Here is a 24034-nt window from a genome sequence, read left to right as displayed (position 1 = left end):
CTGCATACGGTCATATGAGCGCCAAGGGGTGGATGTCAACAGAGAAGTCCTTACAGGGAATCAGACTTAGACTGCTCACCTCTCTAGCTCCAACAGCACAAAGTCTGCTTCGACTATCAAATATAAATATATAAGAAGATCAATAGAAAGGGACACAAAAGAGAAAAGAAGAAAACGAAACTTGGGGAGAAGAAATGGAAGATTTAGGAAGAGAAAAATTAAGAAAGAAAGAGAAAAAGAAAAAAGAGAAAAAGAAAAAAGAGAAAAAGAGGAAACATTAGGAAACGAGAGAAAGGATATATAAGGAGGAGGAGAACACAGCAGTAAGAAGAAAGGGGGTGGGGGGGAAAAAAAAGATAAAATTAGGAGAAAAAAAAAAATGATTTCTACGCCAGAATACTAAGAAGTGACTATCCTTTCTTGAGTGTCTGCAGCAGAGTGTGGCAGACGTGAGACCACACACTGTACTCCAAGTCTCTCACTCGGCCAGTGATCAGACCCAACGTGTCCGTCCGCGCCCTCGGGGAGACGTCTGACAGCTGGAGCAACTTCTCCAAATGCTGTGTGAAATCAGAGGATGTGGAGCTTGAGGTGGGAGACCTGGGGAAAAGTGGGGTCACGTTTTTTTAAAATTTTTATTTCTTTTCAATTTTAGTGAGAGTTTTAGGGCACTTCCAACACAATTTAGGTTAATTTAGTTTTAGTAAGTGTTTTACGGCACATGCAACACAATAAGGTCATATAAGTGTTGAAGATTAGAGGTGTTACAAGGGAGTAACACACAAAAAAGGAGGAGGAGGAGAGATAAGGACGATAGATGTTAGATCAGAAAGAAGGAGGAGAGATAAGGACAATAGATGTTTGATCAGAAAGGAGGAGAGATAAGGACGATAGATGTTTGATCAGAAAGAAGGAGCAAACCACACCGGAGCACTCGCCAGCCACCCATCTGAGGTGGATCTCAGATGGACTGCCTTTTATTGGACTGCATTATATAGGTACGGCTGCGAAACTTGGAAGACAACGAAGACAGTACGGAATAAAGTCCAGACTTTCATCAACAGATGTATGAGGAGTATTCTAAGAATTAAGTGGCAGGATAGAATAAGAAATGAAGAGCTGTGGGAAAGGACAGGACAAAAGGATATAGAAGTAGAAATAGGACTAAGAAAGTGGCGATGGATGGGACACACCTTAAGAAAGCCCAGCGGAAACATCACAAGACAGTCACTGCAGTGGAACCCACAAGGAGCACGAGGCAGGGGTAGGCCACGGGAAACATGGAGGAGATGTGTGGAAAGGGACATGAGAGAAATGAAGCTCACTTGGAACGAGCTTGGAAGGATGGCTCAGGACAGAGATAAATGGAAGGAGCTTGTATGTGGCCTATACCCTGCCAGGGGTGAAAGTAAGGCATTGATGATGATGATGATGATGATGATGATTATATAGGTACATTTACACAATAAAAAAATGTGTTTTATTTTTAGGTTATTGGCATGATTGTTTTTTTAGTAAGAGTTTTATAGCACTAGCAAAACAATCAGGTCATATAAGTACCAAAGATTAGAGGTGTTATAAGAGAGTAATAAACACAAAAAAGGAGGAGGAGAGATAAGGATGATAGACGTTTGATAAGAAAGTAGGAGCAGCAGAGGTAACAGTAACCTCGTTCATCCATTCATTCATTCATTCATTCATTCATTCATTCATTCATCCAGGGCCAGATCTGCCGCAGACATCATCGATCATGGGTCTCCGTTCATTCCTTTGCTTGGATGCTCTTAAAAAAGCTATGTTTCCCTGATCTTTCCTCATTACCCATTTGTTTAGGTTACCTAAGTAGGTTGCTGTGGGCCTACCCCTGCCTCATTTGCCTTCAACTTTGCCAGTGAGAGCTAGATGTTCAAGACCTTTGTGTCTATTCAGGTGTCCCAAAGACTGCATTTGTCGTTTCCTGATTGTTTTTAACTGTGAACGTCCCACGTGGGCTTCATCGAGCACTACCTCATTTGATTTCTTTTCCTTCCTCGATATTCTCAGCAGTCTCCTAAGAAACCACATTTCTGTTGCTTCTATTTTATTTTCACTGTCTTTGTCTTTAGTGATTGTCCAGCATTCACAGCCATATTAGAAGGGTTAAAACAGACATCTAATCAGACCAAAATACCTCCACGTGACTCGGCCCAGATGGTCAACGAAGGGGAGGAAACGGTCAGCCCACAGAGACAGCGCCCGCAAGTAGAGCTGAAGAAATGGCTCACAGGAAGCTGCTGCTCGCGCGGCCTGAGCCGGGCTCATGGAGCTCAACATTCTGAGGCCGGGGAAGAAAAAGACAGAACAACGAGAAAATTAGTCATTACAACTGTGTATTTCTGCACAAGACACATTCTGACAGCATGTTTGAAACGAAAAAACATATATGCACATGCTGCTCATTTGTTAGAAAAATGAGTACATCCAAATCTGTTTACTCGCCCTGTAAGCATTAACCCTATACGTACGCCCTGGGGTCATTTTGTACCCCCTGGGTTGTATTCTTCACATTTTAGAATACTTCTAGTACGGAGATCTCTTTGAAACTTTCAGTATTTCTCAAAAAATCATTTTGACAGACTGCTATGGAAAGCATACAAATCGGATTAACGAGTAACTTTCCTCTTTGAAAAATGGTGGTACTGAGTTCCCCACGTCGTACGGGTATGATAGTAAAACACGACATACGGATGGGGTTAAAAAAGAAATAAGAGTTAGGCGATCTTCTAGTGATGATAAAAGTGTCATTGTTGTTGTTTGATCTGAACAAAGACCCCCCCTCTCTCCTCCCCCCTTTTGTTTTTGAACAATACAATAACAGCGTGTTAGACGTCCACCTATATCTAACACTAACACGACCATTTTTCTTCTCGGCAATAGGTGGCTGTCTTAGACAAATACTATTATTATAAGTTTATAAAAATGCTTTCAAGTAATTACAAAATAGCCATAACAACAGCCTTTTAAAAAATCTTTTGTCATCTTACAAAACCATGGGTCTCAACTCAGAATCTTAAAAAAGGAGGAACTTTCCGTGTGATTGCGACAGAAGACCATTTTCACGAGACATCCATATTCATTTTAATGTTTAACCTTAGAATGCTGAAATAAAAACCACCAATTTATCAAAGCAAGGTTATTTCATACCAGTTTGAGGGTTCGGAAGATAATTTCAAGTAAAAGAGTCTCTTACCAATTATTTACAATCTTGATTATGTCCAGGAAGTGGTGGTTTAGCGGAAATCCACTAAATAGCGGTACATTGAGACCCATACAAAACATTTTCACGGCAAAAGAAGCGCCAGCGTAGAGCAGTTAGTTACTGAGTTACCTCTCACAATCGATGTCACTCAAGTCTCTGGACAGCCAGCCAAGTGTACACTTCAGAACCGTCGAACAGCATTCGGGGTTCGAGTCTTCCTCTTCGCACAGAAGACAAATCAAACTTGTAGCAACGTCCTGTATAGGAATCGTGAAGGAGACACCTATGGTAAAAAGCCATGGTTGATAGCTGTTCTTTAACCCCCGGGAGTCATTTTGTACCCCAGGGGTTGTATTCTTCACATTTTAGAATACTTCTAGTACAAAATTCTTTTTGAAACTTTCAGGATTTCTCCAAAAAAAAAATCCATTTGACAGATTACTATGCAAAGAGTACGGATCGGATTAACGAGTAAATTTCCTCTTTGGAAAGTGGTGCCACAGAGTTCCCCACGTCGTATGGATACGACAGTAAAACACCACCTACGGATAGGGTTAAATTAATAGCAGAGTTCCCCACGTCGTATGGATACGACACGGATAGGGTTAAATTAATAGCCTTCAAGACCCTACTTTGTCTGTTTTTGCTTGTTAGAGTAAAGAGAAGCACATCGACACCATAATGGTCATTTAGTGCTGGGAAAAAGTAAGACAGACACACAGACAGAAAGAAACAACAGAGGGACAGTAAAGAAGTAGGACCTACCACTGGCACCTCTAACCCCCTGCCCCTCTAGACCCTGAAGTTAATTGCACAGTGAAAGAAAAATTGAAAGTTGAAATGGTGCATGGAAAATTTATCAACTAGATAAACTTCACTCTTATTTTAGAAAAATTTATCATGGGTCTCTTTTTAGACAGTAAGTTCTTGTCTGATATTAAACACCGAATTATGGTTCATCCAGGCTAACTATTTTTAGATATTACTTTCACAATTTAATGTGCTAAATATGGCACATACAGTTCTTGAGGGTTAATAACTAAGCAAAGTAGAGATGAGCTTTTAATTTGTTGGTCTATAGTCAGATAGCAAAATGGTGGTTTATAGCATTACCTGGAGGAAAATGAAAATGTGGAGGCTCCTGCCCCTCCCATCCCCCCCTTCCACCCAAATAAAACACAGTGCACTCTCAAAAGACTTTGCTAATGAACATAAAGTTATTGAATGTCTCCGCAGTTTTTGAAGAACAATAGAATACAAAGGAGATTTTTTTCTGGGTCTATCAGACTGACTCTCAGGGTCTATCTGAAGGCGCAAGGTACCCATATTTTCCTGCTAAATAAGTTGGTGGAAAAACAATAAGAAGATAATCATCATTTGAAGTGACAGGCCTGAAGCAGGTATTGCCAACTATGGTTCCTCATTAGTTGTTTTTTTGCTGAGATCTGCTCTCAAAAAGCCTCAACTATCCTGGTCTTTCCTCATCACCCATCTGTTCAGTTTCTAATATAAGTTAGCTGCCCTTGATCTTACCCTGCCTTTTTCGCCTTCTAATTTTCCACTTGGAGCAAAATGTTTGAAGCTCTTATATATGGATTCAGGTGACCCAGGAACTGCATTTCGCTCTTCCAAATAGTCTTTATTATATTAGTGGTTGGCCTATGCAGGCTTCTTTCTGTTTCAGCACTACCTAATTCTCAACTCAACAGAATCCTTGAAAAAAAAAAACCCATTTCTTTTACTCCTTAAATTATTTTTTTTAAAAATAACATTAATACAATTATTCAGAACTCAATAAGGGCTATGTGGTACATTGACAATTCCTTCTGGCAAAGGAGCATGCCGACTAAGACAACTCTTTCTCATTTTGAACAGGACAATCCTTCCAAAACAAGGTAGAGACCTGAACATGATAGAGAAGTGCAAAATGTACAGAAATCCATAATGAACCAACAATAAACCAGAATAAAGATACATATATGAGTGGTATAATTTCCAGCATTGTGAAAACAGAGTGGAGGTGATTAGTGGAGGGCTACATCCTGCAGTGGACACACAACGGACAGAAAGAAAGAAAGAAAAGATGAAAACATACCCAACCTCTGTTCTCCGACACTTGGTCCAGCAACACAACGAGGTAGTTTTCCAATCTGGGAAAACATTTGAAGGGAATTAAGTGCAAGGCAACAACTTAAAACAATATGAGCTGCTGAGAAGGAATTTACAATGATAATGACAATCTTTACTCATCTCACAAGGAGAAATTTGTCTTGATAGTTTACAATGGCAGTGGATGTTACAATAACAAGACAGGACATTAGGAAATTACGCTTTGCAAGAAAAACAACCAACCCATGAGATGGGGTCAAATTTTCTCCCCCTTAGTTTGAAATCAATAGAAATCCGAGGAGCCCTATATGATCCATATACCGACACACTTTCTCACACATCCTCTCCTCCACACACGTCTGTAGAGCACAACACAAAAACACTCCATCTGTTCCACCTGCAGGAGAGAGGCAAGTCAAGGAAAACCTCCAGCAGCTCACACATGGTCCAGCCAAAGGTAGGTACTCACTTTCCTATTCTTAGTTTTTTAAAAGCTTTACGGCACTAGCGAGAGCCCAGCTGTTGCTGGATCGATAACAACAACAGCACTAGCAACACAATAAGGTCATATAAGTGCCGAAGACTAGAGGTGGTACAAGAGAGTATTAAACACAAAAAAAGGAGGAGAGAGAAGGACGATAGTTTTTGATAGGAAAGAAGAATCAAGCCACATCAGAGCACCTGCCAACCACCCAACTCACCTTTCCTCTTTCTCCTCGTATCGACAAACGTGCAGTAAATGCTGTAACAACATTTTTGTTTGATACAAGCTCGGCCATCTGTCTCCACTGACTTCCAGCCAGCTTGGAATTGGAGGGCAGGAATTCAGAGCACCTAGCAACCTGTCAACGGTATCTCGGTCACAGCGAGCCGTTTCTAGATTCTTCTGCACCTTCAAAAACAAAAAGGATACAAAAGATACACAGTTTATATATGGCAAGAGAAGAACACCTAACGTTAATTTTTTAAACATCTCATGACTGATATTTTGTCGAGACTATACATCAACACTGATCCTGGAATAGAAGGAACATAAAAAACCAGATCTCTGGCAATTTAAAAGCCATCACTATATAAATGAGATTCTCTGCTTAGGTCACTTTAAGACAATATCTTAGATCTACAATAACAAACTTTTTCATAAGTGAAACATGACTGTGCTACAAAAGTTTGAACACTGACCCTTTTTTTCTCAGCCTGTGCAATGACTTTATGGAAGTTTTTTCCCCTGTCATTAATTTTGATTGCATTGATACAAAGCATTCATGTGGCAAATTTTAATGCATTGCGCACATTCTTTCGAAGTTAGGGTTGAAAAATTCCCAAGTACAGTCAAACCTCGATGTACTGTGACACACTATAATTGATATACCGTTTTTTGCCAATGTACGAAAAAGAACGCCTGTAAAAACATGTTATTTGAGCCTTTACACCGCCATACAAGTACATTGTGTTCAAGCGCCTAACGGGCTGCAGAAACAGCTCAGTGCATTTTTCGGCATTTTTTGGGATTATGACAAGTGATTTCTACGAATTTAATATCACGTGAAAGCCCTTGATTTGCTTCATCTAGAGGTGTAAAAATGTTGGAAAGTAAAACTCATTGAGCTGCCTTTTTTTGAAAATGCGCTATAGAAATGTTATATATATATTATCATTATGATTATAATCCACTATCTATCTGAGTTGTACGGTCGTTATTAAGTAAATTTTCCCTGCTGTGTCGCCGGAGAATAAGCTGCCAGAGATAAGCCCTACATATTACACACGACGCACGGCACCCACGCAATGGCTGCTTGATAATCTTTCCAACATACCTCTATGCAAGCTTAGCTTAGCTAATTTCAGAACGCTTGCCAGTTCCTCTTGATTTACACTGATTAAAAAATTAATACTACAAGGCCAATATTTTTATAATGAAGTTTTAAAGAAACTTCAAAGGAGCCGTGCAAACTTGTTCAGATCTGACAGAATCTACCTCTCAGTAACACCAGGTAGTATAAAAGTACTATATACGACTACACGCATTAAGTACTATGATCTATGGCCCGGCTGGCCTGTTGTCTATATAAGTGTATAGGTTATAAAACAGCCTTTCTAACACTACTTGGAGGTCATTTAAGAGGTGGTACCTGTACGATTACCATCTGTTTCCAACAGAACCAAGCTAAATATGGGCTGAGTTCAAGAACATCCCGTCTGGAATTCAAACCAGGGCCATCCGCTCCATAGTCAAGCATGATGCAAACTGAGCTAACAACAGAACGTCCCCTGTGGTCTGTCCCATTTTGCAAATAATGAAAGCTCCCTAGAAAAGTGTTTGAAGAATGAACACTGTTTCCGTTTGACTCCTTCAGTCGTCAGCGGACCAGCAGTCCTCACACAAGCTCAAGTATCGGAGGAGCCAAAACTTTCATAATTTAAAAAAAAATATATATTCCAAGAAACTTGAAGTTGAAAGTGAAGCAAAAAAAAGTATCCCTTTCTTACTCAGCCTAATCTTATAAATGGAGAACTTGTACCCTGAAGTGTGCAAACTGTTAATCTCCCTTTATTTCTCATTTCATTTTTATAATTTCTTTGAAAAAAATAAAATACCTTTTGTAAAATCTGTGCATCTTCAGGGTTGTTCTGTAACAAAGTGATTAGCTCATGTCTCACCGTCCCCTTGAGGTAAGGATTGCTCATCAGGTTCTGAATCAGAAAAACAAAAGGATGATACATTAAATTTAAAATAGAAAATTTTATATCAACAGATGTGTATCCAACAAGCAATTTCATCAAAAATTTATATATTTCCAAAGAGGAAGAGGGAGGCCCAGGAAAAGATTGATAAATACAGTATAAAACGGATAAGTCGAATACAGAACACTCAAAATCACGCATCCGTCGAACTGCGCCTGCAGTCCCGTTTTTTTTCTCTCTTCTTTATCTTTGTAAGATATCCCTCGAACTATGGATCCCTCAAACTCCCAAGGCCAGTCTCAACGAATTTGAGCTATCTGTGTAATACTGTACATACTAACGAGAGAAAAATATTTGCCTCTTCCCTCTACCCAAAAAGTAACAGAGGCAGGAAAAAGTAAGAAGAAACAAAAAAGTGAAGTATTTATTTTCACAGAGAAGTAAATCACAGACAATGCTTTCACAGTTACCCACTTTTCTAAACAAAACAAAAAAATTCCATCCATGTGGAGGGTCAAGATGATGAAGATTTGCCAAGATGGGATGGTCGGGAAGGGAGCAAATGGATGACACAAACACAAGCTCACGAAGTCGTGCGTGGGAGAAAGGGAAAATTTCGTTGAGCAGTTGGCGAGAGGGTGACATGCTCTGTGTGTAGGGTGTAGTGTGTACTTGTATCTCCAGTGCTGTTGCAAGGCAATTCTGTCTCTACTATGATGATCTCCGGTGGAGGCTTAAGGTCCTTAATTACAAAATCCCTACACATAAAAGGCGACTACATTATCTCTCCCCCCCCCCCCCCCCCATTTAATAGAAATTTAAAGACACTTGGAACAGTCTTAAGTACTTGTAGGAAGATAAATTTTACATCGTACAAGCCAAATCTGAGTGTTTTTTAAAACAAAGATTTACCAGAAAGTCTGCAGAACCGCTTGCCGAGATCAGAAAAATACAAACCTCAGTGAGTATTTCTTTTGCTCGACCCAAGCTGTCAACTGTGAGAGTGAGACAGGAGACAGGGCGTTTCAGCAAGGTCATCTCACACAGCTTATGATCCACATCATTTTCAAATGGTCCACCTTTCAAAAGGCTGTGGATCTGTAACCAGCAAATTTTATTAAAACAAGAATGAACATTCTGCTTTGAGCTTTTCCCATTTTGTAAAAATGTAACCACAACCCTTATTTTACACACTGGTCAGATAAATTTAATTAGCTACTAGTATCTTTCTATTCAGTCTTCTCAGACACAGACAAAAACCTAGGTATAGAAGTGATCTCTGGGTGGGTTTATATGACTCATGGCAAACAAAGAGTGGGCAACCTTGATAACCAATCACAATGGCATCATGTCATGAGACATTGTCACTTTCATCCTATTGTGAGTGTCAAGAAGATCTGCACCAATCCTATAGCTCCTCCACTCTACCTGTTTAACTTATTTATATTTGCTTTTCATCTCTGGCCAAGTTCACCAGAGTCTGTCGTAACACACCAAGTGTTATGACCGCACCAATTGAAATTCAGGCTGTCTTGTCTCGCAAATTCGGGAGTGGAGACAATTGTGCAAATAATGGGCAGGGAGACAAAAGCACAGAAGAGTTCACAGATTGATGTGATCCCATTTGATGCGGACTCGTTGGCCCTACCCACCCAGCTTGTGATTAAAATTCAAGTGGACAGCCCAGGTACGAGTGCGATGTTTGAGGAAAATAAACGCATTTTGAAGAGTTTATGTTACACCTTGGGGTGGTCTTCTCTGGAGCAAACACTACCTTCTCATCAAGATATATGCAACGGAGATGTGATCACATCCATGACAGTGGCTGATCTGTGATGTAACAGGTAGCCTGCCTTAGTTTAGTAGTGGACCAGCTGTGCCCGCCCGAGCTTTTGTTGTGTAATTTATTATCAGAAATGCGAGATTTTAGCCGAATGGGGTCCTTCAGAGCAGGATCTTAAGGATGACTTTTGCATAATAAAAATGTTGTTTTCTTCTATAAACACAGCGAGATTTCAAGTCTAAAAGCGAACCAGGATTATAGGCGGAGGGATCCTGCATGCGAAGACTGGTACTACGAGATTACTCAACAACTGTCTACACTACTACTGTTTTATTAGAGATTTTACGACGCTCGCAACGGCGAGGTCATATGAGCACCAAGGGGTGGATGTCAACACAGAAGTCATTTTTACAGGGAATTGGGTTTACTCAGCTCACTTCTCTAGCTTCAACAGCACAAAGTCTGCTTCTACTATCAAGGCACCCCGGAAATAGTAGTTCACAAGAATGTGACAAACATACAAAAGAATTTAAAAAGTAGAGTAGAGGCAAAATGACAATAGTAAGGATTAGGAAAGAAAAGGCAGCAGTTCCCTTTTCGCAGTTCAGGCAGTTTTGAGCATGCAATTGATGAATCAGCCCATTTACAATTCTACTCTCTATACTATATAAGAATATGTTAATGTCCCCCCCCCTCCCCCCCCCCCCCCCCCACTATTATGGCTAGGAATACCAGTCATATTGTCACACAAGGTCATTTCGTCACACCGGTGCAGTCAAGACGTCCCAGTCATCTCGTTACAGGGTCATTTCGTCACACACTTGAAAACATCAATATGTAGGGCATAGGCCCAGACCTTTTTCAATCGAAAATATCAGCATTCCTATAAATGGAAAATGCATTGGGTCGGGTTACTTCTGGGGAAACGTTGCCCTTCTTGGAATATAAAACAATTTTCGAGAGACAAGGGAATTCATTTTTTCACACATAATTAATTGGGGATTGACGAGATGACCGTGTGACGAAATGACCGGTTACCATGGTAAGTGCGCATTCCGAAGTTCAATCCGGCCAAAATAAATTTCGATTACAAAAATTTTAAAAGGCAGAAAAATATTGCTGGCTAATGTGACGTAGGGTTCACTTAGCCTACATGGCCCCTTTTGACCATCGCAATCACTTCTGTTTCAAATGTAAACAAACGGGAAGGAAATTTTCAACGGATTTTCAATGAGCCCCCCAACTGCCAACACTACTACTATATGAGCACCGTTTTCAAAGGGAAACCGAACTTGGCCTAAAGATATTTTGTCGGGGATTTTGTAGTTTCGTTAGTTAATGTCCAAAGCTGAACGCCAGAGACTCTGAAATGCCAGGTAATCGTTGAAGAGTAAACTAAGCGTGAGACTGGAAGGAAACACTAAAACTAAAGCCAGAAAATCCAAATTCAAACAAAGAATACCTTGCGCTTTTTCGGCAGTTCCCATCCCCCCAAATTATTATTAATATTATTCGCTGGCTTGGGCCCCACGAGTCAAGAGTAGTGGGGGCTTCAGGCTTTTACTTTTAAAAACATCAAGGGGGTGGGGTGGAGGTGAGTAATTTGATGTTTTGCGGTTAGCCTAGGCTGCATCCCTGTTCTTTGTGTTGCCTATTTGGTCATCAAGACTTCCGGTTCTCTTCTCTGGATGTAAACAAATGGATTGTGGACTTTAACGAACCGAACTACAAGATCACCACTTTGCCTACTCAGTCTAATTTACTGAAACGAAATAAGCCTACATCCAAGCCTAAGGTAAAAAGGTAATCTAATCTAGTCTAGAATCTAGATCTACGTCTAGTCTAGAATTCTACCTCCTGGGCATAGTCAGCCCATTTCATTGCGTTTCGAATTGACACAGCATCCCACAGCTTCACGTCTTCTGAAAAGCTTTGTTTCATTATCAAAGCATACTGATATAAATTTTTTAGAATTTTCAAAGCAGCCATTGCCCTCTTGTACTATCAGTGGTACCAGCACTTCTCCAGGCTGGATACTGCTGGATATCAGTGAACAAAATTATATTAGAAACAGTCTCATTATTAGTGCAAGAAGAGCTTTGAAAAGGGAGCCTTCACTGTTGAATGACTTTGTTTTGCTTGAGTTTCAACTTTCACCTTTGAGTTGACAGTTTGGCTACCAGAAAAATAAAAACAAGTAAAGCCTAGAGTCTACATTAAATTTTTTATTTCGCAGCTATGCCTACGTTCTTTACCAACTGATCGCTTTGGACAGATAATTGATAAGCAGCAGTCATCAGAATAGTATTTGAAGTATACTAATATCACTTTGTTCAAGTTTGTTTTTTTGCGTCAAGCGCACCATGGACAAAGCAAGAGCCACAGCAACCTCTTTGTGTAAGGGCTATAGTCACTGATTGACCAGCAGCCCCTGAGATTACCAAAATGGCAATCCGAAACTGAAAGTAGGGCCTAGTTCTTAGTAGACTAAAACTTGCCGGTAGGTCGCATGCGTGGAATACCGGTTTATATTTTCGCGTTTGATTTCGCGAAGAACTTGCAATTAATGAAGATAAAACCAATAAATACACACACACACACACACACACACACACACACACACACACACACACACACACACACACACACACACACACACACACACACACACATGTATATATATATATTATTATTATTATTATTATGTGCTTGTATGAATGTGTAACTGGACCACATTACAAAATAGTGTGCCTGAGTATTATTTTGAAACTACAATTTACCTCATTTCAAGAGTAGAAGAACTAAGAACAGATTCGACGCGGGTTATCCAGGCATCCAGGTGATATAAATTTCCAGTGAGATCTTGTTAAAGTTTGAAATTTCTCACTTCAATCTTAGATGACCTGGGGTGTAAGAGTTTTATATATATATATATATATATATATATATATATATATATATATATATATATATATATATATATATATATATTGTTTTTTATTATTATGTGCTTGTGTGAATGTGTAACTGGCCCACATTTCAAAATAGAGTGCGTGAGTGTTATTTTGAAATACACTTTCCTCACTTCAAGAGTAGAAGAACTAAGAACAGATATGACGCGGGTTATACACACATACAGGTGATATATATTTCCAGTGAGATCTTGTTAAAGTGTGAAATTTCTCTCTCCTCTCTTAGATGACCTGGGGTGTGAGAGTTTTATATATATATATATATATATATATATATATATATATATATATATATATATATATATATATATATATATATATATATTAGAGTGAAGTATGCATTACAGTGAAATTGTTGCGTGGAAGTTTTTTTCTGCGAAATAGATTTTTTTATTACACCGGGTAAGTCTTTTCCCCCGTGAGTTTCGAAAGTTACGACTTGGCCAGGAGTTGGCCTGCCTTGCCTTGCCTGGCTTTTCCTGAAAGTGAAGGATGGTACGAACAAAATTCGAAGAGATCAACAGAATTCAAGACTGGGACTGGTGCCATGGTAAGCAAGTTAGTGCTATGACCATGAGTTCCCAAGAAACAATAACTGCTTCACTAGACCTGGATCTAATGCTACAAACGAACAGCTTTTAGCGAGTGTTTTTGTTGTTGTTGTTTTTAGATCACCAAAGCCTTGAGGCTCGAATCAAAACAGAGAGCAGAGACGGAAGTCGTCTCAAGAGGCCTTCAGTACAGGTCACCGAAATTGAAATCTGGCTGGAGCATAGCAGCCTACTCGACTTACTTTCTGTTTCAATAATTTTCTTTCTTTCTAACGAGGTTACTACAAGGCTTAGCCTTTTTGTCTTATCTGTGATTGATCAAGTAGCAGATCTATTCTAGGTCAAGCTATTTAAAGCAAACTTGGTAAGTAAGTGTTTTGTGTAGCCTAGACTCCTAGATTCCTAGATTAGTTAGTAGAGATCTAATCTAGAATCTAGATCTATATTATATATATATATATGAATTCAATGTCAATAGAGATCTAAGCTATAGGTCTTAGTCTTAGTAACTCAAAAGACATTTATGGTCAAAGGCCACCTTTAATAACCCATGTCTAGATATTCTCGGGTGAGAATAACTCATGACTCGCTATTCTCAACCCTCCCCCCCCTCCCCTGGTGAGAATAGCTCCCACTCCGGTGTGGGCATGAGGCGAGGACTCCCCCCTCTCGCAGACAGATAAAATCACCTAGGCCTTTGGTGGTTTACCGCATGTGGTTGGGAACAAGTAATAATAATGTAAAAACATGTTTCGCCTCTCCAGTAAAAAAAAAAGGCTGACTACCGACGCTACTACATGAGCGGGATGTGGGACCGATCGCCGGCCGGACCATTAGTCATTAGTTGTTTTAAACACACTTTACGATGGCCGGACTCTCAACTCTCTGCCTGCACCCTATAAATTAAGGTTTAAGAAACAGAGAGCGTGTAGGCCTACAAAGGTAACGACACAACAAATGCTCTTTCACGACGGTAGAAGGGTTGTAGATCTAAATGATTCAGACCAAATGGGCGAGGGCGTTAAATCGTGTTAATTAGTTTAATTATTAAAAGCAAGCTCTTCTTTTCTTCACTTTCATTTTTTTTTTTCTTATTCTTTCTTGTTCTTTTTTTCTTTCCTCTTCTTTCCTTTCTTCTTGAACTTTTGGAGTTTAGAGCCAAAAAAGAGAAAAAGAGCCTAATGAAATTCTCCGGACGGGACACGATCCAAAAGAGCCCAATTTCTGGGATTTGGCTCCAAACTGACAACCCTGACTGCGACTATTTGGACACGAACATGATGCTGTGGAGCATCAGCACACAGCCCTGATCCCTCGAGGGTAATTTCCGGGGCGAGACATGGGTTATTCTCACCCGGGGTGAGAATACCACCACTTCCATGGCCAAAATTGTCAGATCGAATCTTTTAAATCTTTTTTGGGCAGTGAATTGTCCTGACCATCTTGCCACTGAAAAGCTTAAGTACTATAACTTTATGCTCTGTGTTTCTCTGTGTTAAAGAGTAAAACTACAGCCAGTCAAACCATGTCACATAATATATTGTATAATTAATCAAATATTGACAAATAGCCTCCTGATATAACCGCAGCCACCGTTACCCTGCTTCCGCCAGGTTTTGTGAGGGAGGAGTTCCGCAGAGGGCCAGCACTTACCGTGACAAGGTTCACAGAGCAAACTTTACAAGAGTTAGGGTTAGTGGGATTCCCCGCTCAAAATATTTCCTCTTTTGTGTGTTGTTGGTCGGCCAGCCCTCTGCGGAAATCCTTCCTTTTGCAAATGTATGAAAAGGAATGCCTGTATATCATCATGAACATAATATTTTTACTCCGCCATCTAACGACTGTCTGATTTGTACTGTCCTTATTAAACTTACTAATGTAACTTTGCCCTGCTGTACCGTCAGTATCATATTTTAACAGTGCAGGGGTGTGTAATGAAATAAAGCTCTTTCGTATTAAGAATCAATTCCAGAAACTTGAGTGGAAAAGGGGTTAGTTTTAATACTCTGGAACATGACTGGTCTCTGAAATAGTCTTTCTGTCTTTCTCATCAAAATGAAATGCAAGTTACCCGTAACCTGTTGTGTGGTGGAAAAGCGGATAATTACGGTATAAGACGGATAATCAGTCGAACACAGAAGACTCGTAATCACGCATTTGTCGAACTGTGCCTGCAGTCCCTTTTTTTTTCTTTCTCTTTGAAAGATATCCCTCAGCTACCGAGGTCAGTCCTGACGAAAATTGGAGCTATCCCTGTCGCACTGTATTTCATATTCATCTTCATTTAGTATCTGTTTTCCTGTACCCTTAATCCTAGATAACAGCTGGGAAGTGACAACCAGGCAGGTAGCATCATGGTTCTGATGAAGGAAATCAAACGCAAGGACTACCTGAAAGGAACCAAGGCACTGCGTGTCAGACATTACATTTTTGCAGGAATGGTCGCTTTCACTGTTGCCTTCTGTGTTCCCCTGTAGTGAGTATGCATTTGTTTGTTGTAAATATTTTATTCCCTATCAACATAATGTAAGAGGCAGGTTCTTTAAGTGTCGGGGCCTAACAGGGTTTTGTAGGATTCATCCCTGTTCCCGATTGTTCCAAAGAGTTTTGTTCAGGGGTTTGGGAGAAGGTGGGGGGGGGGGGGGGGGGGTTTATTGATTCTTTCGTGATTTTTGTTTTGTTTTTTTATTTTACAGTTATAAAGCAATGAAAGACATGCCTGCACTGCAAGAAAAGAAAAAAGAAGAAGAGAGAATGGAGGATGAAAAAGCTAAGCAGGTGTTTGAACTCAAAGCCATCTTGCTTGACAGGTCAGGGCTGTCTGAGCCGCCCCGCAAGAACTGGTCAGTATTTCTGTTTCATATTACGTTTTGCTGGCAAAGTAACTCTCGTCGTAGAGTAAGAATTGCTGTACACTACTTATCTTGAAAGAAATGGGCAGCTTAAATTTTGCTGCGTTTAGTCTCATGATGAAGATTTCCCCCACTCTTCTATAATTTTGTTGTTGTTTAGGGCATGTTTTTCGGTACTAGTTGTTCTTTATATATATATATATATATATATATATATATATATATATATATATATATATATATATATATATCTGATAACAAGTAGGAAAACATTTTATTCCAGTTCGATTTATCTTGTTTTTCCAGAAATAAGTACTGAGGCAGTAAATTACTGTTAGACCAGTACAAAATGCTTTACAGGCCCATGCCAAGATGCTCAGTGGTAGCGTAATTGTAACCCAGGCAAATATGAAACCTCTATTTTTTTATTTTTTTTAAATCTAGGGTAGGCTTTTGGATATAAAGAAAATCTATTGTCTGAACTCATGCTTCTCTGATGAAAGTGAGGTATATTTCTTTGGTTGTGACCCTTTTTGCTGTTTCTTTTGTCCTCAGAATGAGGAGGACTGTTCATCGATTTTGTCTGGCTTTTTAAGGTGGTTTTTTTCTGTAAACAGATTTTTACTGGATTTGTTCATTTTGTTTTGTCTTTTTTAAAGTGAATGTGAACTGGTAGATTCGTAACAGCCATTTCATGTGGTGACAAAAACAGAACGTGAGAAAAAAAAGTGTACATTGTAATTAAAGCAGGTTTGATTTTTTTTTTTTTTTCGCTTTTCAAAGCGTTAAAATGTCCAGCCCTTTGGATTCTTCTTCACAAAATAAGAGAGACCCTAAGAAAGCTATCTTTGAACCTAGTGCAAAGTGTCGAGCCCAGAAATTAGCAGAGAAGGCAAAAAAGCTTCGAAGACCGATTCTAAAAGAGGCAAAAACTCTCAATGACTTGTGTGATCAGGATGATTCCAAAGATTTCAAGGATGACGTAAAACCAGTTATCGGAAGATCGAAACTGAAACTACGAAAAGAGACGTCTACAGGCGAGACATCCACATCCAGCTGCGGAACCATTAAAACAGATGACGACTGTGTCGTGTTTATTTGCGCTGAGAATCCCACAAACTTGAGGGCCAAGTCAGAGGTAGTGGCGGGGACATCTAGTGCAGGTCGAGAGATCAGAAGTCTACACAATGAAGATTTAGCTGCCTCAGAGAGCCGCAATGTGGCCAGGCCGCCGGGGCTCAGTGCCAAACGGGAGGATCCTGGTTCAAACGTGCCGACGAAGAGGTGTCTCGTATGCCACGCTTTAGTTGCTGTCAACTCCTTTGAACAGCATTGCGTCACATGCTTGAGGTCAAACTTCAGCAAGACATCAGGTCAGCATTGCGTCACATGCTTGAGGTCAAACTTCAGCAAGACATCAGGTCAGCATTGCGTCACATGCTTGAGGTCAAACTTCAGCAAGACATCAGGTCAGCATCAAAACCTCCCCTCTTTGTTGTTATTGTTGTTGTTGCTTTGTATCTTTGAGTTTATACCCTAAATTCCGTGGGTCTCAATATTCCACTACTTAGCGGATTTCTGTGACCGCCATCTCCTCTGCTAAACTCCGCTGCTGGGAGGGGCACCTCCCAGTAACGCGCCACCACTTTCTGTGCATAATCTAGATTGTAAATATTTGGCAAGTGACTCTTTTACTTGAAATTATCTTCCAAACCCTCAAACTGGTATGAAATAACCTTGCTTTGATAAATTGATGGTTTTTATTTCAGCATTCTAGGGTTAAACAGTATAATTAATACATGGGTTGCAATAGTCCACTATTTAGCGGATTTCCGCTACCGCCATTTCCTCCGCTAAACTCCGCTACCGCGACAGCGGGCCAATCAGAAAGAGAGTTGTTGGGAGCAGGGTGACTGCCAGGCCCCGGGAATTTTTTTTAAATCGCAGAGACCCGGGAAAATACATAAAAGATCTCGAATATTTGAAGACCAAATCCAATAACATCTTTAAGTTCATTTCTGCTGGTCACGATTGTGATATTAATTCTCCTCTGAGTGAGAGTACGTTTCACGTGAACTGGCGGTTTTGGCGGCAAGCGGAATTGTGTCACCGAGGCTCGACTGGAAAATCAAGATCTACTTTTGCTTTCGTTACCACCCAGAAGTTTGTCAGTAATTGTCTGATGACGCAACATGTATTGTAACATGCAGGTTCGGCATTACAAACGTGGTGTCGCCTTGAAAATAAGTCAATATTTGTCACTGTGCTGTCACTTGTGGGGGTAACACCAAAAAAAAAAAAAAGAAGGAGGAGGCTAGGTTGACTAGACAGCTGGGCTAGCCGTACTTATTCTTAATATATGACTAGACTGACCATTAAAAAAAATAGGCCTACTGAATTGTAAATATAACTTTTTAGTTTGCAGTACCTAAAGTATTTGTATTTGAGACGAAACCAGGTGCCTTAATGACAGTGCATGTATTTTAAACATCCTGTTTTCTATTGTTTATAGGGTCTTAAATAAGTACGGCTAGACTGGAAGTCTAGGTACTTAAGTACGGGTAGACAGCCAGGCTCGCCGTACTTAAGGACGGCTAGACTGTCAGGCTAGCCGTACTTAATATTGATGGCTGAATTTAAATGAAATTTTTAGTTTGCAATGCCTAAAGTATTTGTATTTCAGACAAAACCAAAAGGTGCCTTACTGACTTGCATGTATTTGAACCTGAATAATTACTAGATCTAGATCTAATGAGACCTGTGTACTTATAGGGCCAAACCTAGATCTAAGTACGGCTAGACTGCGCCGGGAAAAAAAAAACGAAAAGAAAGTTATACAAACGCCATTGTGACCGGTCAATGAACCTGCGTGCGTTCTGAGCAATTCGAAGTATAGGACTCTGGAATGGGGGAGATTAGTAATTTTTTTTAAAGACGCCCTCGGGGATAGGGGGAGGGCTGGACACAACACCAGAGGACAAACTGAAACTGAAACTGAAAGCAAATGTTTAATGTTTAGAATTTTGATTACTACCTGATCTACAGCTCTCTGGAAAGTAAAGTGTGCGTTGGTGCAGGCCTTGTGTGAAATCGGGAACCGTCATAACTTGTAAGCGTGTTATGGAACTTAGGGGCCTAAGTGTTCGCGTTTCATTGGATTGGTGACAGTAAATTAGATCTCTATATTTTAGCTTTCTGTTCAAGATTCGCAGATTTTCAGTATCACTGCATCTTGCCCTCCCACAGTTCTTACACCTCTCACACTGAATAGGTCTACTTGGGCTATTCTACTCTACTTTGAGTTTGAGCATTAATTTTTGTCTTTCACGTTTATTATATATATATGTATATATAGGCCTTTTTTATATATATATGATATGAATCATGACAGTCGATATTCTGGTTCTAGGCTCAAAACAATATTTCTTTTTATATAGTTTATATATACAGGCAAATATGATGAAGGGAAAATATAAATAAGTCGCACAAGACCCCAGGCGCCACCTCTTTCTGTACGTAATCAAGATTGTAAATATTTAGTACGTGACTCTTACTTGAAATTATCTCCCAAACCCTCAAATTGGTGTGAAATAACCTTGCTTTGATAAATTGATGGTTTTTATTTCAGCATTTTTGGGTTCAACAGTAGACTAATAATGGGTGTCTCGCCAAAATGGGCATCTGTGGCGATCACCCGGAAAGTTCCTCCTTTTTTAGAATTCTGAGTTGAGACCCATGATAATAACAATGGGTGTCTCACGAAAATGGTTTTCTGACGCGATCACGCGGAAAGTTCCTCCTTTTTTTAATTCTGGGTTGAGACCCATGAAATTACTAGTTGTCTGAGTAATACTCTTACCTCCTTGAATATCGGGCAGGTCCATACATGATCAGTCAGTAAAGTGTCTTTCCCAAGGACACGACGTCGGACCAAGCTTAGGCTCGAACCCCCGAACCCGCAATCTCACGATTACGAGTCCGGTAGCCTAGCTAACCTCTAGGCTACCGACACATCAGTTTGTGAGCATTTAAAGTTAGAGTTATTGATATCACCTTACAGTACAGCTTGTTTATTTGTCTTGCTTTGAAAAAAATATCCATTTATCTTGAATAGAAGTTGAGATATTTGCATTTGGAGGAGATGGGGGTCGCCTGTTGTCAGAAGTAAGATAAACGAGAAAATGGCAGCAAACGTTTGGTGCTTTCTAAAGCTTGAGTGTGCTTGGAAACTGGAAACTTATCTTTTTTGTGCCTTTGATCAAATTCCTCAGTAAGATCCACTTAAAAAATTTGTTTTTAAATAGACATAAAATAAAAGGTATTAACCCCTCCTCCCCCCCCCCCCCCTGAATTTATTTTTTTTTAGTAAAGAAAAATTCAATTAAAATTACCCAACGGTTTTCTTCATTTTCATTATTTTGGCGAGCGCCCTGGTTTCATAACGACCTTACGCATACTGTCTGTCTCACCAGCAGCTGCACAAGTTCCCGATGCAGATAGAGTCCAGTGCAAGCTTTGCCGCAGGGATCTTACTCTCTTGAGCTCCCAACTACAGCTGGATCACATGACCAAGTGCGCGGAGAAAGTGAGTTTTTCCGTCTCTTTTATTTTTTTATTTTTGTGCTCGCTAGAGGGCGACCGAGAAAGACCTGGATAGATGGAGTCAGGGAAACATTAACCACCCACGGCATCCCCCTGACTCAAGAAGCTCTCCGGCTGGCAACAGAGAAACGTACGTCTCTTTCTTCCCGCGACACCTAAAAGGGTATAAGTGGCGGATAAAAGTAAAGTAATTTTTGTTCTCTGCCTTTTGCGGCAGTTGTAAGTGTTGTTTTATTGGGGTGTGTCCATTTTGACTCAAGGTTTTTATAAATCACTTAGGTTTTTAAAATAATTCTACTTATTTTTTTAAAAAAGGGTTTTCTTATAGAATTTCTGTTGCATCACTAACTAAACCTTATTTTAAAAACAGGATGGTCTTATTATATCACTGAATAAAAAGAATCATGAAGTTTCGCTTTCTATTTGGTCCTTCTGTCCCTATCATTTTTGCCTCTTACAAAATCCGTTATGTGATTTTCACGTCAGGGGAAAGAAAATGCGCTTTCCTGAAAAAAGAATTACTCGATGCTTTTCCTATTTCATTATTTCAGTTTGTGTGCCCAATATTCTATTAATATTTGATTTGATGTGAACTATCCTTCATGCTTACAATTCAGGGTTGTTGTTTTTTTCGGGAATGCGCATTTTCCTTCCTCTGACATTGAAATCGCTGGTCTGAGAGAGAAATAAAACTGTGGTTGTTTCCCCATCTTTTGGCCTCAACGCTTGCAGTACCACAGGCTCATATAATGAAAAACCCTCAAGTACCGCCCCAGTTTAGAATGCTGAAGCCGCGGTAAAATTTTAACGTGATTTTGTACTGTACTGACTTTATAACTTGGTTCTGTAGAGAACTGACTTTTTAAACGTAGTTTTGTAGGGAACTGACTTTTTAACGTAGTTTTGTAGGGAACTGACTTTTTAACGTAGTTTTGTAGAGAACTGACTTTTTAAACGTAGTTTTGTAGGGAACTGACTTTTTAACGTAGTTTTGTAGAGAACTGACTTTTTAAACGTAGTTTTGAAGGGAACTGACTTTTTAACTTGGTTTTGTAGAGAACTGACTTTTCTTTAACGTGGTTTTGTACAATACTGACTTTTTAACATGGTTTTGCACTGTACTGACTTTGTAACTTGGTGTTGTAGGGAACTGACGACGGAGCCCCTGAAGCTTCAGAGCTCCAGGAGCACCTGGAAGCTGCCCGGGATGCGGTCCTGCCGTGTCCTTTGTGTGGTCAGAGGTTCAAGTCCGAGAAGGTGAGTGGCCTGCTTGTATGGCCTGAGTGGCTGTAGAGGGCAACAGGGTCATAACATGTAGGTCAGTTGCTGACCCCACGGTGCGCACCCCCCCACCCCCACCCCCCAGTCGGTTGGCGCACGGGTTGTAGGTAATGAATAGACCCCCCACTGCACACCAACAGCCCCCCCCCCACCCCCCAAGGGCAGTGCTACTGACTGAAATATCTTTAGGCCATTTCCAAAAGGGGGATACTAACATGTTCTTATTCACAGTAGAATTGTAAATGGGCAGATTTATCAATGTCATGCTCATACTGTGCCGGAACAACATTAAGAGGGACTGCTGCTTTTTCTTTCCTCATCTCTACTATCGTCATTTTTTCCTCTACTTCTTTAGTATATTTGTCACTCTCTTGTGAGCTGCTATTTCCAGGGTGCCTTGATAGGCAAAGCAGACTTTATACCGTTTCGGCTAGAGAGGTGAGCAGAGTAGACCTGATTCCCCGTTTGGAATTCTCTGTTGACATCCACCCCTTGGCGCTCATATGACCTTATGCAGTTGCGAGCACCATAAAAACCTCTGCTTAAACAAAACAGCCAAAAGCGAAGGAAGAAGAAAGGTTGTTTTTCTCAGTGTATGTTTTCTGTTTGATGCCACCTTACTTTGTGTCTATGGACTGTCTTTTTGTTTGCAAATGCAACTTTGTAAATTTTCAGATATTTTCGTATAAAGTGGCAGTGGCATCCCTGCTAACAAAGACTGTATGTCTTGACAGGGTGGTTGGCGGGTGCTCTGGTGTGGTTTGCTTCTTCTTTCCTATCAAATGGCTATCGTCTTTATCTTCCCTCCTTCTTTATTTTGTTCGTTACTCTCTTGTAACACTTCTAATTTTCGGCACTTATATTTGCACTTATATTTGCACTTACATTGTGTTGCAAGTGCTGTAAAACACTTACTAAAACTGCTCTAAACAGGGTCGTAAAGGTCACCTGAAGAGATGTGCCAGCTCCAAGGAGATGCCGGTGGGCCGGGTCAGGACGGTGCTGGAGCAGCAGGCGGAGGAGTACCGTGACAAGCTGGACAACGGACTTCTGCCCCAAGATTTCTTGTGAGTTTGTTTGTTCTTCCGTTTCCATGGGTGAGTTTGTGTTCAGTTTCGCAAGAGTTTTACACGGCTCTGGCAACGGCATACGGTCATGATATATATGAGGGCACAGGACTCAAGATGGCTGTTTTCATGTTACCTCACAGCACAGCCCTAGTTTTACTTCGTGTTGAAGTTATAGATTTATGGTAAAAATTCAATGGTTTAATCTGTCGTTTTATACATTTGAAAAAAAGTACCAATAGTTTTCACAAAGTAGAGAATTTTACGAGGATCGATGATGGAGAATTAATTTTCCAAATTACTGCATTTAAAATATTTCTTTCAGGTCTCTCCAAAGTCTGAATATTCTGTAAGGACATGCCAGTGGGTGAGGTCAGCTTCGCACACGACACAAAATGTTTTTTCGTCTCCCTGCAGGAGGTATCTATGTGTTGGGGAGATATGTCGAATAATAATAACGTAATTTTGTTAACGCTTTGCAGTCACACAGCCAGCAGTACAAAATACCCCATCTGGTCACACAGCCAGCAGTACAAAATACCCCATGTGGTCACCCAGCCAGCAGTACAAAATACCCCATGTGGTCACCCAGCCAGGAGTACAAAATACCCCGTCTGGTCACCCAGCCAGGAGAGTGACTGCAACAGACTTCTCGGGCCTGGCGCGTAAATGTGCCTGGTGACCGTAACGGATAATTTCTCACCGATGCTGTATTGCGCCAAGTGATGGCAAAGTCTTAAAATAACTTTGTCCCTTCTGGAGAAACCCGAAAGTTTTCAAGGGCCCAACTTAGGCTTATGTTTGTGAGTAGTAGTCTGGGCAAAGTAGAACCCCTCGGGTGAGGCCGACAATGACTCTCAGCCTGAAGATTTCACATACGTCTGACCTCATAAA

The 24034-nt window shown here is 40.3% G+C and overlaps 2 protein-coding genes across 18 annotated transcripts in view; one reads left to right on the top strand and one right to left on the bottom strand.

Annotated features, from left to right (window-relative positions):
* Positions 1-276: 276 nt before the first annotated feature.
* LOC101857400 lies at positions 277-12709 on the bottom strand. Of its 6 annotated transcripts, none has more exons than XM_005096120.3 (8): positions 12596-12709; positions 8990-9130; positions 7946-8041; positions 6049-6239; positions 5334-5388; positions 3368-3495; positions 2171-2314; positions 277-600 (listed from the first exon to the last, which is right to left on the bottom strand). In XM_005096120.3, exons 2-8 carry the CDS (start codon positions 9068-9070, stop codon positions 411-413), a joined length of 885 nt encoding a protein of 294 aa, XP_005096177.1. In that variant the 5' UTR covers positions 9071-9130; positions 12596-12709; the 3' UTR covers positions 277-410. The 6 variants fall into 6 exon arrangements, with proteins under 6 accessions (XP_005096177.1, XP_005096175.1, XP_035825052.1 ...); XM_005096118.3 differs by lacking the exon at positions 12596-12709 and adding an exon at positions 12178-12256; XM_035969159.1 differs by lacking the exon at positions 12596-12709 and adding an exon at positions 12205-12253.
* A 489-nt stretch (positions 12710-13198) lies between these two features.
* Positions 13199-24034, top strand: part of LOC101857018 — a 42009-nt gene continuing 31173 nt past the window's right edge. For 2 of the 12 annotated variants that reach the window (XM_013081224.2, XM_005096115.3), the window contains exons 1-7: positions 13368-13702; positions 15656-15814; positions 16035-16181; positions 16746-17659; positions 20663-20775; positions 21939-22049; positions 23007-23140. In XM_013081224.2, coding sequence (XP_012936678.1) covers positions 16981-17659; positions 20663-20775; positions 21939-22049; positions 23007-23140 — 1037 coding nt within the window. In that variant the 5' untranslated portion in view covers positions 13368-13702; positions 15656-15814; positions 16035-16181; positions 16746-16980. Of the gene's footprint in view, positions 13338-13364; positions 13703-15655; positions 15815-16034; positions 16182-16745; positions 17660-19144; positions 19300-20662; positions 20776-21938; positions 22050-23006; positions 23141-24034 lie in introns of those variants that run through there. The other 10 variants (XM_013081225.2, XM_013081222.2, XM_005096116.3 and 7 more) reach the window with 10 other exon arrangements.

This window comes from Aplysia californica, unplaced genomic scaffold, assembly GCF_000002075.1.
Source record: "Aplysia californica isolate F4 #8 unplaced genomic scaffold, AplCal3.0 scaffold00121, whole genome shotgun sequence".
Taxonomy (NCBI): domain Eukaryota; kingdom Metazoa; phylum Mollusca; class Gastropoda; order Aplysiida; family Aplysiidae; genus Aplysia; species Aplysia californica.
Note: the sequence above shows the minus strand (reverse complement) of the source record. Positions and strands in the feature narration are given on the sequence as shown.

Excerpts from the sequence above, each read along its gene's own strand:
- LOC101857400 (XM_005096117.3), bottom strand. The coding sequence starts at position 11,804 with ATGGCTGCTTTGAAAATTCTAAAAAATTTATATCAGTATGCTTTGATA. Across the intron at positions 8,042-8,989 it reads CAAAAGAAATACTCACTGAG|AACCTGATGAGCAATCCTTA; the intron begins GTTTGTATTTTT and ends TTTCTGATTCAG. Across the intron at positions 6,240-7,945 it reads ATGCACAGATTTTACAAAAG|GTGCAGAAGAATCTAGAAAC; the intron begins GTATTTTATTTT and ends TTGTTTTTGAAG.